This window comes from Orbicella franksi, chromosome 6 (genome assembly GCF_964199315.1).
Source record: "Orbicella franksi chromosome 6, jaOrbFran1.1, whole genome shotgun sequence".
Lineage (NCBI taxonomy): Eukaryota > Metazoa > Cnidaria > Anthozoa > Scleractinia > Merulinidae > Orbicella > Orbicella franksi.
Genome location: NC_138150.1, coordinates 13,487,308 through 13,504,155, shown reverse-complemented (window position 1 = coordinate 13,504,155; position 16,848 = coordinate 13,487,308). Strand labels below are relative to the sequence as shown.

General features: G+C 37.5%; 1 protein-coding gene across 5 annotated transcripts in view; it reads left to right on the top strand.

Moving 5' to 3' along the window:
• The window catches only part of LOC145489641 (eukaryotic translation initiation factor 3 subunit D-like), a 333,976-nt gene that overhangs the window by 29,815 nt on the left and 287,313 nt on the right, over positions 1-16,848 (top strand). For all 5 annotated transcript variants that reach the window (XR_014049614.1, XM_081468661.1, XM_081468663.1 and 2 more), the window contains 2 exons: positions 3,241-3,380; positions 12,065-12,208. Coding sequence is in view for 4 of the 5 variants with exons in the window: in XM_081468661.1 (XP_081324787.1) it covers positions 3,241-3,380; positions 12,065-12,208 (284 nt within the window). In the remaining variant the exon portion in view is untranslated. The remainder of the gene's footprint in view (positions 1-3,240; positions 3,381-12,064; positions 12,209-16,848) is intronic.

Sequence of the window (16,848 nt, the reverse complement as noted above, 5' to 3'; positions counted from 1 at the left end):
GTGTTTCGTCATTAAAAAAATCTTTAACATGATTGTCGAACTTGTTTTCAAATATCCACAAGGTTTATTTCTAATTTTTATCGGTATGCAAACCAGAGATGATTGTGTATTGTAAGGTCGATTAAAGGAACAATAATGTGACCATAGTGTACGCAACCCGGCACACAGTTTCTCTCTGTGTGTTTCTTTTTGTGTGTGTAGTGGGGGGGTTAAGCAAGAGATCATAGGTTAAGGGATAAGGGGGGGTAGGGGCTATAAAAGAAACCCTTGGTATCTGGATAAGGGTAGGGGGCTATAGAAAGAGACAGTAGTCTCAAGTAATTTTACTGGGTCCCTTATATGTATAATAGTTTTGACCACTTCCCTAAGCTTAACTTTTTTTGGTGCAATTTTTGTGTTGTTTGTGTGTGTGTTTGTGTCTGAGCCTGAATAAATGAAGTAAAAATTGTAATATTGTAATCCCCCCGTGAAAAGCCTACAATTTCTGGCGTCGCCTGATTTGGATAGGTATCAAATTGTTTACATTGTAATGTACAGTTGTGCAGATCCTTCAAGTATTTAAAAGACAAATTTGGTATATAAGTCTATCTTAGTGATCACCTTTAGTTAATAGCTATTACAGCGCATTTCAGTAAGTATGAAGACACTGAGGCGCTATACTCTTAGGGTAGTGACGTTAGCGTTCACTGGTCATCGCATAGTACTCTGCGTCGAGGAAAGACAGTGTTAATTCGATTTCGTCAAAGTATTGACAAAGAAAACCAGTGAAAATATTTTTCAACATGAGATGTAATGGTATTTTTTCGAAATTATTTCCCTTTGAATAGCACAGTCCTCCACACTTTGGCACACAAACAGAGAGTGATATACCTGTGGAAAGACAGGGCAGATGTTTTTGAGACATCGATTAGTTGATTTCAATAAGGCACAAACACAAGGCCTCTAAGCTCTTCTAAAAGGGTAGATTGATTGACTGGTTATCAAACTTGACATGACTGTCAAACTTTTCAAGCACACTTGTACAGTATTTGGTTTCTCAGGCATTCCCCGATCGATATAAAAGAAAAAAAATTGTTGACCAAGATCACAAAGTGTGATCTCGAGAAGCCATTTGTTCTAAACTGGTATAGTACCTGCTACTTGATATTTCTTCTGATTTTCAACATTATATGTGGTGGGAAGGGAGAACAGTAACGCATTTTTAAAAGGAAAGCAGCACTTTTTTCAAACTTTAGTTAAACAATTCATTAACCCATTGACACCTGCATGAGATTGCCTGGCCCAAAACCCCAGGAGTTATATGATGCATTAACCCATTGATGCCTGCATGAAATTGCCACCCCCAATTCCCTGGCGTTTTTTGAAATATTTCAGAGCAAGCGAAAGCACAAAAATAAACCATATGCGCAGTAACTACAGACACAAGATCAGGTTTCCAACCTTTGTTTATTAAAGTTGAATAAATGAAGGGCCAAAATATTAAAAAATATCAACAAAAAGAATTCAACTTAATGTGTAAAACTGATAAGAAAACATGAAATTATATTTTTTTTCTTTGCCATGAGACAAAAACCAAGAAAACTGAACACACAAAAATGAGTTAATTATCATCTTCGGAGGACGAAACAAAACCAAATAAAACAGAATTTCCATTGTTTTACCATAACGGATAACATAAGAGAAAACAATGGAAAAAAAAGTGAAAGACACATGTAAAAACTAATTTGAAAACATGAAATCTGATAATTTATTCGCCGCGCGAGGAAGCATTACAGCACTGCGAAAGAAAGATGAAAGTTGTAAATCAAAAAGACAACAGAAAACAAGCCAATTATTTTGAAGTAAATCGTATTTCAACTGTGTTAAATTAATGCCCACCTAGTTCCTTTCTCAGGAGTTCTGTAGTAGCTTATTAAGACTCAAAATATATATATTTGAATGACGTGAATAAACTAAACAACCAAATCGCAGAAGTTGCCATGAATTAATATGCGAAAATCCAGCATACAAAAATACTGTTCACTTTGAAAACCTAAAATTTCCAAATAAAGGTAACCAAATGAAAGAAACGTGACAGGAAGTTCAGTAACAATAAATTTTCATTCCAGATGAGGCAAGAAATCCTACCTAAAACCCAAAAAATGTTCAAAATTTCACAGACGTGCTTCATTGGATGACTGCATGTTCAAATTAATTCTTCACGCTAAAGCAAAAGCTTGAATTTTTGCGGACGACTTTTGCAGTCAATTTATTGGCCATGGCTTTACTAATCATTCCAAAAGTTGAGTTCAACTTAGAAGTAATACTGTACACTACCATTCTTGTTTTCTAAAGTCCGGGAAGCTCTTTTAAATCAGCGATCTGTTATCAAAACTTACTTGAAAGCGCACCGTCGTCATGTTTCTGTGGCGGTTCAAGGAAGGAAAAATTCTTCACCAGAAAGGTGTTAGGACTCTTCACATCTTGATCTTCCATTCTGAGGCCACCTGAACATTGATTTGTGTTTTTCCTTTCCATTTTAAGTCCCAAAGAAGTAATTTCTGCATTTTGGGAACGAAAACAAGACCTTTGAAGTTTGTAGATTTGGCCCACAATGTGCCATGATTACCTGCACTTCTCAAGCGCATGATTTTAAGACGAAAAACTGTCTTTCTAGGACCCCTACAGTCCTCTGAAAATACACTCAGTAAGTTGATTCTGATTGGTTTATTTGTCCTTAACAACAATAGAACAATAGGAGAACTAAAAGGTCTTCAGGGAGGGTAGGAAAGGCAGTTGTCCTCATCTACTTTTTTTACAGCTGGTTACAGCCAGCACAGGTATTTGGGGGGTGATTTTCGCATGGCCAGTAATGGCCAACACAGGCGTCAATGGGTTAAATGAAATCAGTGTCCCAAGGACTTTTGTCCATGATTGTAGGTGCTTTGGGGAAAACATTAATGAATATGTTTAATTAAAAGAAAAAAAACCTGCATTTCAAATGCTTGTTAGAGAACAGTTGTTTAGAAGTGCAATTCTGATGTCTGTCAAGACATCACTTAAAATAGACCAGACAGTCATGAAATGTGACCGTACCCCATTGATAGGGCCACCCCATTAAATTTTCATGGTCCATTGGTTATCCTGTTAACGGGGTTTCGCTGTATTTGAGGGAATTAATTTCCTTTTAAATTTCATTGCATAGTTTTAAGCTTCTCTATAAGCGTCTTGCTCTATATAATGTGAATTATGTTATTTTAGATAAGTACCAGTCTCAGTTTGGAACAGGAAATCAAATGTTCTCATATTACCACGAGGAGGATGAATCATCGTTTCAGCTTGTGGATACTTCACGTCCTCAGCGTCCTCTCTACCAAAGGAACAGGAACAGATTTGGACAGGTAAGTCAATCAGTACAGTTAGACTGAACATCTGATCCATTTGGAAACACAAAAAGAGAATGGACTGGTATGAAATCTAGGTACAAAGTCCATATCTGGATACCATTATCCTGCTTTAGACTGCAAAGGCACATTTATATACTAGTTACTCATTCGCAGTATGGCGCATGAGTTATAAAATGGGCTCTATTTCTCTGTTTTGTGTCACATTTGTGCATGCAAATTTATGCATGCATACATTTGCAGTACCAGTCAAATGTGACCCTCCACGGGAAAGTAGGGAAAAAGGTGAACGCACGGGCACGCGTGTGATGACACGGCACGCTAAGCGTGTCACCTATCTCTCAGATATGCGCATATGTAATAAGCAAAACAAAGAGTGTCACGGTAGATATTGTTTTGCATGCTAAAGCTTTTGTCCAAAGCAGTGAGCTGTTTGACACGCTTATGTGCGAAAAGACACGCGTGTGAAAAGACACTCGTGCGATATAGCACGCGTGCGTCAAGACAAGCTTCCCAAAACAGCCACCTTTCCGATTCGAACCTTTCAACGTGACGAAACTTACTTTTCCTGGTACGAGTCGAGAAATACATGGTAGACAACATATTTTTTTCATTTGTTTATTATTATAAAATGAACACACACAAGTTTACTTCACTTACTTCCCGGAGGGCGTACAAGGCTCTTACGATTGATGAAGTGGACTCGTCGCCTCGAGTGACGGTGTTGCATGTCAACCTGTTTCACCTGTTGGACTGTAATTTTGAGTTGTAAGAGACGTGTATAAAATGAAAATAAAAACCCACAAGACTTCGAGACCTCGAGACTCAAAAAAATTAGCTTGGTAGGGTCTTGACTTTGCGACCACGGTCCAGACCTCTTGCAGGTAACCTCGCTCCCAGGGTCCTCACTCGTTGCTTAGTTACAACACCAAAAGCCGTTGTTGTCGTTGTTTAGTCTTCTTAAAAGTAAATCATGGAGAACACACAAGGTCACGAATTTCCCTGCTTTCTGTCGCGAGAAAACGATTTAAAGTCTGTTCAAGAAGAATATTTCAATCCTAGACTAGCTGCGAAGTGATCAGAGCGTTATTATAAGGAGGGGAACATTGGGGTTTGCGGTGTTGTTGTATTCTCCGAACCTGTGGGATGCGGTTTTTTAGCGTGTTGAGCGGTATTAAAAATTGTCCTCCTAGTCCTTCAACGTTTTCCGAGCCTTTTCTAGTTTTTGATAGGACATTCCTGATGAAACTTAGCTCTCATGGTAACGGTAAACTAGAACGTAAAAACAAATTATTATTATTTTTTTGTGTGTGTGTGTTTGCTTTTAGCGTTAATGAGAAGTTTATTGTTTTGCTTGCACTAATGTCTTGGTAAAATAAAACCACACGCATGCCGACAGTCCCCTCCTACTTGTCGCAACTTTGGGAAGTCTTTTGTTAAGTGTGTAAGAACAAAATATTTTGTCAGTGCTGCGCCTGTCTTTCATATGACAAAGCCCGCAGTTATCTTTGTCTTGTTGCTGTTGTAGTTTTTCGATCAAACCGAACAAGCGTCGAACAAGCATGATTTTTATTGTCAGTTATTTTTCATTTGCACGACACTGAACAGTTTAACATTTATTCAAAAATAAAACTCAAGCATGTTTTGTTTGTTTGATTGTGTTTTCGCGTTAAGGCAATGAGAAGTTATGGTTTTGCTGACTAAAATGAAAGCTCTGGGCCAAGTTGTTCAGAAGCCGGTTAACGCTAACCCAGGATTAAGAATGAAGCGAAGAGTTGATTTTCCTTGTTTCAAAATGTTTCTCACTGCTTATGTTTTGTGTAGTTTGAGATTATTCAAACTTAAAACTGAAGAATAAACAAATGAATATAAACAGAAAACCTCACAAAAAGTTATAGAATTGAAATCAAAATTTTCGCGAACCTTGGGATAGTTTAATCGGGCTTTGAACAACCCGGCCCTGATGAATACCTTTTTAAACCACTCGTAATTAAACCACGCATGTAACGTGTATTGTTCATGCCGACAATCTCTGTAAACAAATCCACGAGAAACAAAACCAAAAAATACCGTTGTCAGTTAGAGACTGCTTGCGCTAACACAATAACAAAATTTTGCTTCAGTTTCTGCCGAGTAAATACTGCATGTTTACTCACTTATTTGAATTCTTCACATGTCATCTGAAATCACTAATGTTTCTTTCAATAAATCGAGAGCACTGCTGAAAGAGAGAGCTGATTTCGCAAACGTAGGACCCATGACCACGAATAAAGATTTTCTATCGTCAACTTTGAGTATGATACTCGTTGAAAAGCACTGGAATCGCTGAAAATCTGCAAGGAGAAGTTGCTTGTTTCCATTGTTTGCTTTTACAGCCGCCGCAGCATAACTCGGGTGTCAGCCAAGCTAAACTTGTTACTGATTGTTGACACGAAAGAACGGTGAGTTGAACGTTAGTTCTTCAATGCGGTTAGCATGTCATTTTGCCATTTCACACAGTACGGAGCTAGACACACTTCATCGTTCGCTGAGACATGCGACTTTTGTTTCTACAGTGCGATAGTAACAAAGGAAAAATTTTAATGAGGCGTGCCTTCTGACACACTGCTCAGAAGACGGTGTGTCATTTGACACACTGTCAATTGTTTAGCGTGTCATTTTAGCGTGCCCGTGCGTTCACCTTTTTCCCTGTTTTCCCATGGAGGGTCACAAATGCAGGCGGTGTTGGACACGACTCGCAAAGCAAGCCAGGAGAAATTTTCCCTGAAGCTCATTTTCATGTGATCGCTGAATTGCAAACATCTCCGCACGCTGATGGTGATGTGGAAATATAACTTTAGGAGGTTCGCTCGCATCCGATGCTGAAAGAAATCTGGAATGATATCCACATGAAATGTTCCGCACGCCAAGTAATAGCTGTAGATGACTTCTGGTCGATTTACAAAGCCACCATTTTCAGTGCTAAACAGATAATTTTAGGAATCGAAGCTTCGCGGTTCGTCAAATCTTCACGGTTGAAAGATAAATTATTTCCATTTCTGGTCTCTTCGAATTCGATCTTAACTTGCCGGAATTGAACCTACCTTCGGCACTATCTTTCTTAGATATCTTGACTTGTGTGTGAAGTGTATCAGTGTATCGCTGGCCAACAACATGGTTGTTGACAGATATTATGTTTTCGTTTGACGATAAGAGAGCTGAGAAGTAAAACCTACGAAGAAAAGGGTTGAATAATTCGAAATCAAAGCAATGTTTTGTCCTTGAAAACTTGTGTAAAGCTTGATTAATCGAGTTTCGCCTGCTCTAATTCCTGATTAACCAAAAGGAATCATAAATAACTTGCTAATGAGCTATGGCTCTTTCAAAATAACAAAAATGATTTGCAATAAATGGAATTAAAAAACTAGAAGCTTAATGGGAGAAGTAGGGTATGTTTTGCTTTAATGTAAGTGGTAAAAAATAATTGTATTCGTCCCCTGTACCAGATCACACTTCCAGCAAATTCTTGTTCAACTTACAAATCCAAGATTAAATATGTACTGTGTGGATCTATTTAGTAGACAATGGGATAACACAATTTTGGTCTTGTTCAACTAGTTCCTTGAATGTGTTTAAAGTAAAAGGTCTCCAAATGACTTTGCCTCAGACATTGCCACTGTCAATATCCATGTTCAAACTGATCAGAGTTTGAGATTTCTCTTCGCCTGGTGCTTAGGTGTTGGATGTAACTTGTATCTGCTCCAAGTGTCCATTCCTGGGTTCTCAGTACATGTGAGCCCATGTCAAAGGGAAATCAGGCTCAATACCTCATGCTATTTAAAGTGGTTGCAGCTAAGATTGCAGATGGGAGATGTGAAAAAAAAAACTGACTTACATTTACTTGCAAATAATAATTCAATTCCAAAGTATGCTTTTTAAACTGAATATTTGCAAGGTACTGACAAGCACAACAAAAAACCAGCAAAATAGCATGAAAACCATATTCTGGAAAAGGCAGCCAACATTAAGTTCACTTACAAATTAGTAAACTGGAAGACTGTGAATGATAGGCACAGTCAATTAGCAATGACTGAATTGCTCATGGTCCTGTGCCTTCATTGCATGTCCTCATATCACAACTCTGCTGAAGTTTAAGGTTCAGTGTAACTTTTGTAAACTGAATGGAGCTTCTTACCCAGAACAGTGCTATGCAGGTTATTTGAAATATCTATCAGTTTAAAATTTATTATTTACTGCAAGTCCTGTGGTCAACAACACAGTGATCATGTACCAAAATTAACATTTCCTACATTGGCTGTTAAATATTTTGCCAAGAACAGTCTCCACAGCACTTCCTCCTGTTGACTCGTAATGACTGTGACCAACTGAATTCAGAATAATCTAGCATGTAGCTGTATCCTAGATCATCTATAGTGAGATGTTCTGACTGAGATAACTAAATAGTAACAACATTTTAAAATACAAGCAGATGCACTATATTGAACACTTGCAGTAGCTCTTAAAACTTGGGATTGCCATGCAGCTTTCTAAGTTGTCACGTGCTTTATGTTATTATGTATTCTGTTTTGGTCTATTCCATTCTAAATTTGATATCCTAAACAGCAGCATGCTGTAGCTTTCCTTGTTAGATCATTTAGTTCTTGGGAAATATAGCAAAGTTAATTCCAAGCCCATAGTCTTTTAAAATACCAGCGGGTAATTCAGCATGTGCTTCAAACACATTGGCTCGTTCTTCTCCAGGTGGGTTGACAATTATGCGTAACTATACACATGAAACACTTGTTATTAATTTTATTGATGTATAGTCTCCCACTACTACCAACATTCAAAGGAAAACAAGCATAAAGAAGTGGGAGATCAAAAATAATAAGCCATAGATAACTGAACAATAACATCCGATCCAAGGGTAGTAAATTTCTGTTAGAGATAACAATTCAAGACAGGCAGTGATCGTGATAGTGAAAATTCACTGTAAATGAGATGATATCTTTAATGGACTAGCATCCAAAGCAGGATCCAAAACTCTTGAAGATCGGTCAGACAAACAGATGACATACGCACTACAAAAAAAAAAAAAAAACATAACAAGAAAACATTAAGATGTAAAGGGAACAAGCCGAGCCACACAATCACTCCCATGAAATACCGGGGAGACAGCTGAGACGACATATGATTGGTCGAATACTGTCATGTGAACCGTGTCCAACACTGCCTGAGTCAAATGTAAGTTGACAGTCTCAACTCAAAACTTGATCCTTGATACTTGATGCTTTCAAGAATCAAGAATCGAGTTTTGAGGCTCGAGTTTTGAGTTTTGAGACGTTTGAAGAATTTTTCAAGAAAATGATTTACATCTCGAATTCATAACAATAGAAATAAATGGTAATTTTACTTGTAAAATAGAGTTAACAACTTAAAGCGTTGCATGGATATCACACATGTGTATCATTCCTTTAGCCATGCTATACTGCAAATCAATGTTTTACTAGGTTTAACAACTGTCAACACTTGTGGTTAAGTCATGAAAGACATTTACATAAGCAGACATTGCTCTTTGATGTGCGTGAGATAACCATTACTTTGTCCTTGGAACTACAATAACAATTACGTTTAACAAGAATAATTGAAGGGGTGAGTGCAAAACCATGCTAAGTGATGATTTTGGTGAAAAAAAAAAATTTTTCGCGAAAGGGCTTGAATTTTTGCATGTGGTCTTCCATGGTTTAAATGTTGATTTCATGTTAACGCGTGACAGCAAGGAGGTTGATTTCTCTTAGAAACGAGCAAAATGTTAATTTCACGCAACGCATAAGCTCAATGATGTTGATTACAGGTCTAAATGGGTTAAAATGTTGATTTGACGTTAACGCGTGACGGCAAGGAGGTTAATTTCACTTAGAAACCAACAAAATGTCAATTTCATGCAGCTCATAAGCTCAATGATGTTGATTTCAGGTCTAAATAGGTTAAAATGTTGATTTCACGTTAACGAGTGACGGCAAGGATGTTGGTTTCACTTAGAAACCAGCAAAATGTCAATTTCACGCAGCGCATAAGCTCAATGATGTTAATTTCAGGTCTAAATAGGTTAAAATATTGATTTCACGTTAACGCTTGACGGCAAGGATGCTAGTTTCACTTAGAAAACAGCAAAATGGTAATTTCACGCAACTTATAAGCTCAATGATGTTGATTTCACGTGAAAACACGCTATAAATAGGGCTGACAGATTAACAGATTAACCCTTCTCCCCACGTACGGGTCTCCATACATCTGCATGTCCGCTGATCCCAGAAGCTCAAAACGCTACAAATCATGCCGATTTGAAATAAAATCATCTCAACCTGGATCACAGATCTATGTTACAATCGATTGCTACTTGTTGGCCATTCTTATGTTTAAACAATCTAGTTACCAGTTCGAGAAACGTCCGCAGAACGTGATCGCAATGCATGCCGGGAAGGGTCTTTACACCTCGTGCGCGGGAAAACATGGCGGTCGATACAAGACAAATTTTATAAGTCTAAAACCAGTTCTCGCTTTCCAAACTTTGACGCTAGCAATGCTTGGCAAATGGGCCATGGCTCACCAGAGGATATTTTTCTTGGGCAAGAACTGCTCTTGGACTTTGCTGCCCTGGCTTGATCTGACTTCGAACGCTGATAACACAATTACGGTATATCAGCTGCCTTCGAAGTTTCAGAACACATTTTGATTCTTTAAAACGTGCTGATGACTTACGGGTTTATCGAGACTTTATGATGTCTCTCAACCACCAGGCAGGCATACAAGGTACTTTAAAACAATGCTTAAGATATTAGTTGACAGAGCTCTAATGCGGCACATCTCTTTTTTCGTTCGATGAATTTCGTTTGACACTTGATCGATTCACGTGTTGTGTTTACGTCACAATAACCGATGTAAACAATCTGTTCCCAGATTTCCACTCTATATACTATTTTCCTTTGACTTTAAGACAGCTAAGATTCAGTGGAATACACTATAAACAGTCTGCCTGTTTGCTGTTCAACAAAATAATAAGGTTTCTTTTGTTTTTTGTTCAACAAAAGATCTCCAAAAGATGCCGCTTGGAAAACTGAGCTTTTTGTATACGTTATTTCTCGAGAACAAAGAGCGCCCCAGCCAAAAAAAATTCAGAGCAATGTTTCTCAGGTACAATGAAGCCTACATGCCAAAATTCAGCTATTTTTGAGCACTTTCAAAATGGCCAAAAAATCTAGGGGACGTTCTTGCTCGCAGCCTTTCAATTCTTTTGTCGGGGAAAGAGTATTTTACCATTTGAATGAACGGTTTGAGTCAGATATAACCGGAGATATCATTTTCTCGACAAGGTTTTCAGAATGCTTCAAACAATAAACATTCTCGCAAGTGACTTGCTGATGCATGCCGAAACACAAAACTTTTCCTCCAAGAAAAAATAACTAAACATGAGCGACACACCAGTGAAACTTTGATAAACAATTATTTGGTTAAAGAAAGAGCATTTTATTGTTTGCATGAACGGTTTGTATCAAATATAACCGGAGATATCATTTTTTCGACAAGGTCTTCGGAACGCTTCACACAGTAAACATCTCGCAAGTGACTTGCTGACACGTGCCTAAACACAGGACTTTTCCATGAAGAAAAAATAACTAAACGTGAGCAGCGTGCCATAGAAACTTTGATAAACAATTATTTGGCTAAAGAAAGAGCATTTTACCATTTGAATGAATGATTTGTGTCAAATAAAATGGGAGATATCATTTTTTCAACAAAGATCTTCAGAACGGTTCAGACAATAAACACTTCCCAAACGATTTGCCTACGCGTGCCGAAACACAGAACTTTTCCTTGACAAAAAAATAACTAAACGTGAGCGTCGCACCATAGAAACTTTGACAAACAATTTTTTTCGTCAAGGAAAGATTATTTTACCGTTTGAATGAATGATCTGTGTCAAATATAACCAGAGATATCATTTTTTCGACTAGGATCTTCAGAACGCTTAATTCAGACAAACATTTCGCAAACAACTTGCCGACAGTTGTGCCAAAACACAGATCTTTGCTTGTAAAAACATTAAGTTCACGTGTTAAAATAGGGAGTTCAAGCAACTGTTTTAATTTTCTTCCCATTTTTGGTAGCTTAAGATCAAGCAAGTGTTAATAAACGGTAGTTTGGCAGTGAATTTGCAAAGTGATCGAAAACTCGAGATATGATAGCCTTCATTGATCAGCAGGACATTTTAACAACGTGCAAATTTCGCTTTGAAGCCTTTTTCATTCCCAGAAATATAATGTCCTTTGTTTGACCAACAATGCTTCACATAAACAAACTTATGGGAATGCATAACAAAGAGACATATACGCATGTATATACGTGCATATGTGCTCGTATATACGGGTATATGTGCGCGTATCACCATACGCGTATACGCAAAATACGCTCGTATAATACGTGTATGCGTAGTTCGCATATATCTGAGCTGCACTGTACGTGTAACAGACGCGGTGAAAAAACATTATGGTCAATACTGCTTCTGAGGGAAACAGTAATTTTGTTTCACTCAAATTTCAATGCATCCCTAGTCAGATCAAGTGTTTTGGCAATATGCGGCTCTTGGTTGGGTGTATTTCCCACATAACAATAACTTTTGTATCGTTTCCTTGTTATTTTAGAGAAATGTCAAGAGAGACCAGCGGAACCAGCGATATCCTGCAGGAGGAATGCAAAGTCTATCAAAGAACCAGAACAGGCAAAAATTCTCACGGAAGATGCAACGTAATTATGGGCGTGGCCAGTGGCACGACAGGAAGCCAATTGTAAGTGCTCGTAATTGTTTTTTGGTTGTTGAAAATCTTATAGAGGTTTGCAAATCAGTAATGGTGGTATTGTGAGTGCAGTGGAAGCTCTACAATGAATGCCTCATAATAAGGTCATTATTATTAATAATAAAGTTATTTATGTAACCCAGCCAGTTATTTTAAACAGTGAAAATTAATATATTAAACAGAATCCTGTTATATTGAACGGTCCCTGTTATAACAAACACATTTTCGCAGTCCTTTGGTCCTTTGTGAGATTGTGATTTCATTGTACTTTACTGTCAGTACCAGTTTCAGACTTAGACTGGGCAAGTCAGGTCTGAATTATGTGATTGTGCACTGAGCTGGTGGAAGAGTGACATTGTGGTGTGGGCAGTTTTTCAGCCTAAATTTCTTCATCATTTTCTCAGCTTTCACTAAATCTTTTCTCTTTCCAAATGTTATATTTGGAATGTTTGATAATCATTAAGCCAGGTTTTAGTATTGAAGCTCTTAGATTTACAGGCAGAGCTTGTCAAGGCATTTAAAACTTGTTTTGTTGTGACCCTTATTTGTGTCAGTTGCAAACGTTGTTTGAAAAAACAGTTTAAATGTATGAAAACCTAGAGAAACATACACAAGTCCTGGGATTTCATGGTAATGATGGATCTGGTAACGTGTCCTCACTGTGATTCAGAAATGATGGAACCAAAATAAGGTTTGCCACAGACATCTTCAGCCTTGCTGATCACAATTCATTTTAACTAATTTTTTTTCTGTTCTAATTCTCGACAAGTAGATTAATTCCTTTGATTAGCACTCTGATTATACATGAAACTAAAACGTCATTTCACCTCACAAGTCTGCTATCTTGTAACTATCCCAAAGTGTATTGCATGGATTCATGTGCAAGGCAATCTGGGATGGAATTAAGATGGTGGATGAATGGAAGCCAGCTACAGTTGTTGGTTTTCATCCCAGCAATCAGTTTGCATGGCATCCACTGCAAAGAAGAAGAAGTACAAAATATGACTGTGTATATAATTAAAAAAACATTTGGGAAGAGGTAATTAATTTTTTGTATTAATTTCACGACTGATACAGAGAACATCACTAATGTATAAACTTTAAGGTGGCCGAACACAGTTTTCACGTGCGCTTTTGCTGATGCAATTCAGCGTGCGCACAAGGATTGCAAAAAAAAAAAAAAAAGCCGTCAATAGAGCGATCATTTTATTTACTCAACACCTGCACTATCTGTGCTATTTTTCTCTGTAATTGAACGCAGTGTATTGATGGCTGTAGTATTTTATCACAAATATCTATTAGAAAAGGTAAAGATGCAAAGAACTCAGCAATTCTCAGCTCTTTCTTTGTTACCGAAAGAACCCAGTTAACTGCAAGGCATGCAAGAGTTATTTTTTTGTGTGAAGTGTTGGAGATAGAAGCATTTATGGTACAGTAATGATTAGGTTAATTTGACAAGTTTTTTTGGCTGCAATGTTACATCGGTCATGGTAAGATAGCTAAATGGTAAGCCATAAAATGTTTGACTGAACAAACTACAGTATTCTCACACATCTCCAGATTAATGTAGATACCATCTTATTTTCTAACAGGCAATTTGATTCGTTCTTTGATACAACCCGCACTGTGATTGGTGTGGCACGCACACATTCATAACTCCCTTACTCACTGATCACATAACCCTTCCAACCCCCAAGAGTAATTTTTGCTCAAAAATACTCAAGTTAATGTAGAGACTTTTTCGCATTTTATATGAGTCGTAAGTTTACCTTTTTACACAACATAACACAACACAAGTTCACCGAAAATAGAAAGAAAGAGAAAAAAACCTCTGACACATTGAAAGACTGATTTAATTAAATTGCGCTTTAACTTGGTGCCATGCAGTCTTCAAAGAACATTTAAACAGTTTTCATACTTTTTACCTTTAAAAATATTGGACTGAAATGAATGTCATCAAATAAAACTATTAAACTGCTACTGCAGAGACATAAAAACCGTCCAGAAACTAAAGCTTCTTTTTTGTTTAATATCCTGGAAACAATAGCCGATAACTTGTCAGCTCTAATTGAATTTACTCCCATATAAAAACAAAAGTGTTAAGTTACCATTTGTTACTAAAGATAGCAAACATCTCATGGGAAAAAGTGGTGATGATTTGTCCGCTCTAATTGAATTTACTCCCTTGTGAAAAACAAGAGTGTCAAATTACACTTTGTAACTAAAAAACAAAAATATATATGGGTTATTGACCAAGTGTGAGGTCAAGATGGTGGGATATTGGCCAAGTTCTTTTTTTGCGAGTTTATGGACCTCGACTCCGTCTCGGTCCATAAACTCGCAAAAACAGAACGAGGCCAATATCCAGCCATCTTGACCGAACAAGCTTGGTCAATAAAGGATTTATTATATGGCTTTCGGGGAAATTTTTCTTGCGGGACACAGCGGGTAGTCCCGAGTGGGCAAGATAGCTCCATCTTGCCTGCTCGGGTAGCCAATCACACTGCAGGATTTGATTCATCTTGCCCGCTCGCGGAGCTAGCCATATAATAACTTGTTATATTTGCATGCAACAAGAACAAAACAATCATTACCTGCACTTACTATTGTAAACGTTAGAACTGTTTCAAATCTAAAGTCTTGTCCCCTCTAAAACATGTCCTAAGAGCTAGACACGACGATTCATGACCTCTAATTGAATTTACTCCTTGTGAAAAACAAAAGTATCAAGTTACCTTTGTAACTAAAACTAAAAATATCTCGTTGCATTTGCATACTACTAACTCACGAACTGTTTCAAACCTCAAGGCTCATCTCGTTCATTTAACTAAAATCCTCAGCGTAACCCGCAGAAAATGTCGAAGTAAACGCAATATATGAATACTTCCTCCTCTTTTATAGAAGAATAAATATGGCCGTTCTGAACTCTACCGGGATCAAATCTTCTCACATACCATTTACCTTTACAACAAGAAATTTGATTGGCTGTTTATAGTAGATCCAATCTGATTGGTGTGACATACATACATCTCTCACTCACTCACTCATCCATTGACCCGTCCATAACATACCCAATGCGCCGACTAAGAGGTATTTTTTTACAAAAAAAATAACTCAAAAATTGCGATTGAATGAAAATTTGCACTCTGGGAAATACGCCTATTTCTGGAGAACCACTCATTAGAATTTCACAAAATTTGGCACAAAAATACTTTAGGAAATAAGTAAATGGAATATTGAAAATAACTGAACTTTAACAAAGGAAACTCTAGATATTCCAGTAAACCTTCAACAAGGGATAATTAAAGATCTCTCAGTTAAATTACCAGCAAAATGGTGTTAACTTGTGAGAGTTGTTACAAGTTTGTTGTATGCAAATTATAAAGAAAATCTAGTGACCAGATTTTCTACAAATGAACAAAACCGATTTTAAAGGCCTGTTTATTTTTATTCGTGTTGCCATGACAACAGCACATACGTCAGCTTAACCATCAAAAAACCAATGTTTGTGTTGTTAACTTGCTTGCTGCCATTTTTGGCGACCGAGAGATCAAGGGTTTTAGAGAAAAAGGTGAATGAAACACGGGTATCAAAAACTGTGTTCAGCCATCTTAAAGTGCACCTAACCCCCAAAATTTTTTTTCGCTAAAACGAATCTACTTGTTATTTGAAATAGTTCTGCGAAAAAATTTTTGGATTCCATTAAATCCTTGATTTTCTGTGCCCCGACGAAATCCCAAAAATAGCTCCAAAACACCGCCATTTTGTTTCACGACCGAGTCTGAGGAGAATGGGTCCAGCAGCTCTTGTGACGTCTACCCAGGAAGGTTGGATATCTCACGTCCTCTCATTTCCTTCAAAATGGTGCAATATAACATTCGAAAAGTGCGTAGAAACGCCTTCCAGAGGTGCTATCGGTATACTATATACTGTACAATTTACTGATGATGATCGGCTAATGGTGCAATAAAGACGTAAACGATGGTTGATTTTGTCGAACCGAAACAAGGGAACTGAATCTGTGAGAACCATTGAAGAACTCTCACTGGAATTTGTTCCGCAGACTTTCAAATGCTATTTTCATAAATTTTCTGCTTAAAGCTAACCAGCAATTTGTAGAAATACTACTGCCAACCTATATCTTCCAATCCCACAGTATTTATAACACAACCGACAAAGTTGTGTGATCTGATCATGATCAAGAAGCGTTATACTGATATGTAAATAGATCGCAACTGTATGCCGCTGACCAACACTTATTTCCCTTTCGATTTAGATGAAAGTCGAAGATTAATCCTTTAGAATTACATGATAACAAAATTGTTAGACTCGCAGAGTTTTTCAAAGGTTTGGAAATCAGCAGTGCAACAAAGATTCTGTGCAATAGCGTCGAAAATATGACCGCGTAACATTATCTGTGGACTGCTTAGGGGACACATCCTTTTCGCTTATCCGACGAATTTCACTGCAAACTTTGAGAACAGTTTACATTGGTTATTTGGAGTTACAACTTAAAACATGTGACAATGTGAAATCAGTAATTGTATGAAATGTTTCCTTCCGCCTTGCTTCCTGCAGCCTCAAAAATACAGGTCCAAACAATACGATTTTCAATTGATTGAAGCTAATGT